This window comes from Magnolia sinica, chromosome 6 (assembly GCF_029962835.1).
Source record: "Magnolia sinica isolate HGM2019 chromosome 6, MsV1, whole genome shotgun sequence".
NCBI classification, from domain to species: Eukaryota; Viridiplantae; Streptophyta; class Magnoliopsida; order Magnoliales; family Magnoliaceae; genus Magnolia; species Magnolia sinica.
The window spans coordinates 4,489,740-4,496,831 of NC_080578.1; the positions used below are offsets into that span (position 1 = coordinate 4,489,740).

At 44.4% G+C, this 7,092-nt stretch overlaps 1 protein-coding gene across 1 annotated transcript; it reads right to left on the minus strand.

Moving 5' to 3' along the window:
• Positions 1–5,377: 5,377 nt before the first annotated feature.
• Positions 5,378–6,533, minus strand: LOC131248007 (protein PHOSPHATE-INDUCED 1-like). Its single transcript, XM_058248039.1, has one exon. It carries the CDS (start codon positions 6,477–6,479, stop codon positions 5,541–5,543), a length of 939 nt encoding a protein of 312 aa, XP_058104022.1. The 5' UTR covers positions 6,480–6,533; the 3' UTR covers positions 5,378–5,540.
• Between the last annotated feature and the right edge of the window lie 559 nt (positions 6,534–7,092).

Consider the following 7,092-nt stretch of genomic DNA (forward strand, 5'->3'; position numbering starts at 1 on the left):
CTCATTGGTTGTAAAAGGGTTTACAAACTAAGGTTTCATTTCGATGGTACTTTGGAGCGTTATAAGGCTTGCCCTGTTGCAAAAGAATATACCTAGTATGAGGGACATGACTACCACAAGACATGCTCCTGTTGCCAAGACGATTACTGTGTTGTCTTATTGTGACTACTGCAATTCACCAATGGCCTCTTATACCAAGTAGATGTTCACGATGCTTTTTTGTATGTCGATCTTTATGAAAAGGTTTATATGTCTCTTCATCCTTTCTTTTTCTTTTTCAAAATAGGGGAGCCGTGTTTGTCGCTTCAACTAATCTCTTTATCGGCTCAAATGAGCCTCTCAACAATGGTCTGTTATGTTTTCCACATCTTTAAAAAGTGCCAATTACGGTCAGTTGAATGTAGATTTTCTCTATTCACTCCCTGATAAGGGTCTAATTTTACTACAATTTTGGTATATGTTAATGATGTCTAGCAATGATGACCAAGCCATTGCCGCATTGAAAAGTTCTCTTCACCAATGTTTCCATATCAAGGACTTTGGGCCGCTTAAATATTTTTTAAGGTTTGAAATTGCACGATTAAGACGAGTATTTTCCTAAGCAACGGTACACCCTTGATATTTTGTCCGGCGAAGGTTTACTTAGAGCCTGTCCTATGGACTTACCTATAGATCAAACTTCAAATTTAATGATACTGATGGTGATAACTCCCAAAACCTGTCAATTGTATTCGTTTATTGTATTATACACAATTAACTTAATATAGAATATAGTTACCTCGACAGCGACGGATTACTTTTCAGATGAAACATACCCCCTTTTCTAACTCCGATTTTGTGTAAAATCGTTGATTGGTTAGCCAGCTTATTTATCTCATGATTACAATACTAGATATTGTATATTTTATACAAATCTTGAGTCAGTTTATGAGCAATCTTTGACACCCTCATTTAGATGCGGCGACTCTCCAGGCTAGGGCTTACTTAATACTTATGTCCTCCTCTAGCCCCCCTGTTCTCAGAGGCTTTTGTGACTCAGATGGGCTAGTTGCCCTAATGACAGAACACCCTCTCACTGGGTAATGTACTGTGCCGGTGATTCTCCCCTATCATGATAAAATAAGGTAGAAAATTGTTGTTTTCTGTTCATACGTAGAAGCCAAATATTGCCCTATGGCTGCCACAAGTTGTGAACTCACTTCTCCTTTATTTTCTTAATGATCTTTTAAGTTTTGTGATAATTAAGCTGCCCTACACATTGCTGCAAATTCCCTCTCTCATGATTGCGCCAAATATATTGAGATTGATTGTCACCTTGCCTGTAAAACGATTCAATTTAGCTTAATTTAGCCTTTTTATATTTTATTGAAGTTATAACCGGTGAACTTATTTAGAAAAACTTTAGGAAAAGATTCATTCCATGGATTGAGCTCCAAGTTGGGTGTCATAATCTTCACTCTCCAACTTGAGGGGGAGTATTAGCATATATTATTCTTGACAACAGACTGATTAGATTTTTTAGATTTGCACACCTAACTCTGTGTGTGTGTGTGTGTGTGTGTGTGTGTCGGAATGCTCCGCTGCGCATCAGTTCGCATGGAACTTGTGTGAACTTTTTTGAGAACTCATCATACGTTATGTGACTCCAAAATCTGAATGGTCTATGTGAAGCGGCACCTCATTAAATCTCCCGGGGCCAATTTTTACTTTGATCCAAAACTTTGGTGGGCGTTGCCTAAAATAGCCCACAGCACATCTATCTATAGGTCTTCTCCCCTCAATGAAAAATACAAGGAAAATTACTCCTATTTAAAACAGTATTATTTAATTGGATTCCACCGTTATCCATTTCCTGAAGATTTCATGTTTGTTTTCCATGTCCGCATTTTGTTCTCTCAGATCTAAGTAAGAATTATTTAAATATGAAGAATGAGGCTGGCTCCACCATAAAACTTCCTAGGTTAAGCTTAACATAGGACTGGTGATGTCTGAATGGCATCCAATACATCCATCATTTGTGCCCACATATCTTCTCCTTAGCACCCAAAATTCAGGCGGATCGAAGACTCCAGTGGGCCACACTACGAGAAACGGTTGGTATGGGGATGCAGACTGTCAAAGCTTTCCATAGGCTGCAGGCCCAAGCGAGTTTTGTACGTTTTCCAAATCCTGGGAAGATGCACCCCACCAGGATGAATGGACACCCACAAATTCAGGCCATTTCAAAACTCAGACATGCTACAGCACATTATGTTAAGAGGTTTTTGGCATGATTTTACATGTTGTGGCTCACATCAGTTTTAGATCTACCTCGTTTTTTTAAGGCGAGGAAAACACAAAAGGGCGCACATGATGCACAAATTGGATGTCATGCACATATCACGGTGGGCCCCACATAAATCTTTGCAGTGGATCATTAGAAAGGATGGTCCTTCCAATCTTTCAAAAATGGGGGAGAGGGGCATTGCACTGGCTGCTTTTTCAGAGGAATTTTACATACGATCCTTGACTTAAGATTCATCATGCATTGCATCCATGGGCTTTCAGTTTACTACAAGTGGGGCCTGATCGTTAAATAAAAATAAAAATTCTGGCTGTTGGGATGATGGGCCCTGCGAATCTCTAGCTTCCGAAGATCCTGATTGGAGTAGGTCGGGAACATGAATCCTATTCCATCGCTCTACTCCAATTAATTCCCAAAAAAATAAAAAAATCAAAGGTCAGGATCATCGCTGAGGTATGATTTTGGGTTATAGCTTAGTTACAGCATCATCAAGAACATGGATGAACCATCTCAGCATGTGGACCTCAATGGGACTAAGCATGATGGCAATCCTGTGTTGCGAAATACGTAAAAACAAACCATTTCCATGCCATCATGTCCACGCATCGTGGGATCAATTTCGCTCAATTCATGTATGCATGGATTGAAATTATAAGTTCATCTTATTTACTGATTCTGTGGGAGTTGATCGTATACCCCCATCAATTTCGACTTATCAAGGTTAGAATCATCTGATTGGTGAGATTTTTGGGGCCATGACCATTTATACCCAATCAACGGTGGTTTATGTGCCTAAGTATAATTTTAGTGGTGTGCTAAAACCATGTCGATGTTGTAGGTTGATCCCATCGGAAATGGATTGCGTGGACACCCATGTTGTGTTGTGTTGACGTGGCAAAGTTATGTGGGACCCACCATGAGGTATGTGTTATATCTACCATAATTCCATTAAGTGGACCACACAGTAGTGGGGATGGAAGGGGTAAGAAGTTTTGGATCAAAGCTGATATTTATGTTTCCCCATCATGGGGGCTTTAAGAAAGTTTCAACGGTGGGCGCCATTGTCCCCTGCTGTCTGTGTTGTGGTCCACTTGAGGTTTGGATCTTTCTCATTTTTGGGATCATGCACTGAAATGATCTCGCCAAAATGGGTAGACGGTGTGGATATAATACATACATGCTAGTGGGTTTCAAGAACTTTGCCACGTCAACACACCACTGAGATCGGTGGTGTGTGTGTCATAGCAGGCAATCCGCTCCACCTGGAGGAATTGGATGTGACTCAAACATTCCAACCGACCAGGTGGTGAACATCCTACAAATGTTAGCAGGCCGTGCAAACTAACGCTTTGCAGGGCGCACGTCACGGTGACGTGTCTGTGTCAGACATCCACTCCGTCCATAGTTTGCTCCAGCACCTTCGTGAGCTCAAAAATTAGGCCCATCCAAGAGTCAAGTGGGCGACACCACAGAGAACGGGGAATTGGATCGCCCATCATGGAAGGCTTCTTGGGTCCACCCTCATGTTTATACACCATTCAATCCAAGTCGTTCATAAGAACAATACATCGGACCGATCCAAAATTTCGGTGGGCCCACCAAGGTCTAAAGGGTAGGCATCACCATACCCACTTTTCCCTGTGGCGTGTGGCCCACTTTGAGTTCTAGATCGGCCCTTCTTTTTTTTTTGCTCGAGTTTTTTCATGAGATGGCTCAAATGACGGAGGGAATGGATGTAACACGCACCACGTTGGGACCCACAAATAGTGGTGTACACGAACCAAGCTAGCTCGACTCGAAAAAGTTCAATTCGGCTCCGTTGGAAGCTGAGTTCAAGCCGAGTCGGGCTGCTCGAATCAAAGTCCGATTGATCGAACCAGTTTGGTGACTCAGTTACTTTGCTATTGATATTGCCCACCAGCTGTTTGATAAAATGACTCGAAGTCTGATTGAACCAGTTTGGTGACTCAGTTACTTTGCTATTGATATTGCCCACCAGCTGTGTGATAAAATGACTCTACGAGGTGTGAGTGGTGGCAAGGAAGGTTTGGGTATGTACATTAAACAAATGCTTTCTTCTTTTTTATTTTTTTTGGTTTTTATGTTGCTTAGAAGGTGTTTTTTTTTTTTTTTTTTTCTTTTTGTTAGCTTGTTAGTACACCTACTGTCAGTTCACACTTCACTGTTAGCCACCCCCTATAGGGAGTCGATACCAAGACCTCGATGTTGAAATGAGGTATCTTTCATTAGTCACCATTGCCTCTGTTAGTAAAACAGTGGGCTTTTGAAGTTGCAGTTCAGGTGTTTGTGGAAATGCCTCAGTGGCAAACTCGGCACGAACTGCCCGAGCTGCTGACCGAAACAAGCCAAGCCGAGTTCAAGCTGAGGTCAGCTAGTGTTCAAGCCGAGCCGCGACTCAGCTCGACTCGATGTACACCCCTACCCACGAAGCCTTCCGTTTGGCGGGCTCCTACCAGCAGCTGTCAAAGGAAATCCGCGCCAAAACGTCCATCTTAACCTCTGATCAAAAGTAACTGCCAATACTGAGCGTCGTCGGGAAAAAGTCATTGATACTCTGGAAGAGTGTGATGGATGATATGCAGGCACGTAAAAATTAATTAGAAAGCGAAAAAGTAGCGTAGAATACTCACAAAGTAAACCGTCCAAATTATATTACTCAGGTTTAGACATATCATGAACAAAAACTTTAAGCTTATTTGACCATCTGACCATCAGATCAGTGGATATTTATTAGACGATTGAAACTGAAAATATCCAACAGTCCTACTTCCAAAAACAAGTATCCACGTATAACGTTTAGGACTGTTCAGCGTGACGAGTGACGACAGTGGACTTCAATATCTAGTCGGTTTTATTGAGTCAAAATACGGACCTGTACCATTTTTCTGAGTGCCTGCATATCAAGTGTCACCAGCGGCCTGAGTATCATATAACTCCTCCATCTACGGCTTATAAATATCCGAACGAAGGCTCGATCGGGTGAGTTTTCTCATAGTGGTGCCATACATGGTGGGCCCATTAGATGGATGGCCCGGATTACTTAACTCGTGGAAACTCACACGTGCTCAAAAGTAACACAATCCACGTTCTGCTTTAGTCACACAAGTACAAAGAAAAACAGACCATATACATACCCACAAAAAGATAGTTAATACCAGTACAAAGCTGCAGTTTTTCTTTTTTTTCTTTTTCTTTTTTTAAATTTTCGTAACTTTTTCGGGCCCGATGATCATCACTACACGAGGGTGGAGCATTTAGAAGTTAGTGGGTCCCACACGGCCGGAAGCAGGTACTTCCTTCCGTTCACCCCATGCGCATTATAGCTCCCGCCGGTGGTGGGGTCCACCAGTAGTTCCCCAGCGTAACCCGGGTACGCGCCGCTGCCATACGCCCCGGTGCACGCTGAAGCCGCCTCGAGCGGAGCGGAGGCCGGGCCCTGGAAGAACCCGGTCCGGAACGGGTTCGTCACGGCCGCGGCCAGCGCAGAGGCGAGACCAATCACCATCCCATCGGCACCCACATCTCCGTTGGGGGCCACCAGCGGTGGGGCCTGAGGCCCATACACGGGCTGATGAAACGGCCACGCGCACTCGCCCGGGCACTGACTCGCCGGGTTCCCGACCCAGATGGACACGCCATCGGGTCCGACCGACCCGTGCCGGGCGCACCCCCCAATGCAGAAACCCTCCACTGCCACGTCATCCGACGTGAGGACTACGGAAACGGCCGAGCCGGACGGAGCGAGTCCTGTCTCGGCGAGTTTGGTGATTTGGGCGCGGGTGAGTGACTTCCCGAGAGAGTAGGTGGGGTCGAGGGCTTGATTGTGGATATGGAGGTGGAGGGCAGAGTTGTAAATATGGGGAGTTTTGGGGTGGATTGAGGAGTGGTAGGAGTCGAGGGTTTTCCACCAGGAGGAGACGGAGGGTTTTGGAGGGGTTTTGGTGTTGAGGGAGGTGAGGAAGTCGAGGAGGATGGATTTCTGCGCGGGGGAGAAGCGTCCGTACCAGAGAATGGAAAGAGAGAGATTGCCTGTGAGGAGAGGACCGTTGTGGTAGCTCAGTACAAGAGGGGCTTCTTTTACTAATGAAAAGAGCTTTCTACTGCTGCTGCCAGAGCAGAAATGGAGTGAAGAGCCCAGAAGTAGAAAAAATAGAAGAAGATGGGCTTTTTCCATTGGAAAAGAAGAAAAACGAGAGAGAGAGAGAGAGAGATTTTGATTGCAACAGCTTGCTGGAGAAGAAAGAGAGGAAGAGAAGGTATTTATAACTTTTCCACAGCTTCTGAAGTACTCAGGCTCACGGGCTAATGTTTGTTTCTTTTTAGACTGTGAATATGGTGATTATAATCTTTGGTTTTTAAACGGTGGTGACTGATCCATCTTACACGTATCACAAAGTAATGAATCTGGACCGTCGAGACCATTGCGAGAGAAGATTGGCTTGAAAATCCTGGTGCTACTGCAGCTGTCCATTTCGTGGCTGAAAAGAGCAGGGTAAAAATACAATGGTTAAGATCGGCCCACGATTTACACGGTCCGGGTTACGTTGCCTTCTATGGTGAGGAGGAAATCGTAGTCAGTAACTCAATGAGCCGTGAGCGTACGTGTTTTATCCCCGCCGTCCGCCTGCTTTTCCAGCTCATTTTAGGGGTTCGAGCCCAAAATTAAAGAATATCCAAAGCTTTATTAGACCCTACCACAGGAAACAGGAGTAATGGTTTCCACCTTCGAAACCTTCTTAGAGTCAAGTTTTGGGGTGCACACCGGTTTCTTCGGTCCGATTTTGGGG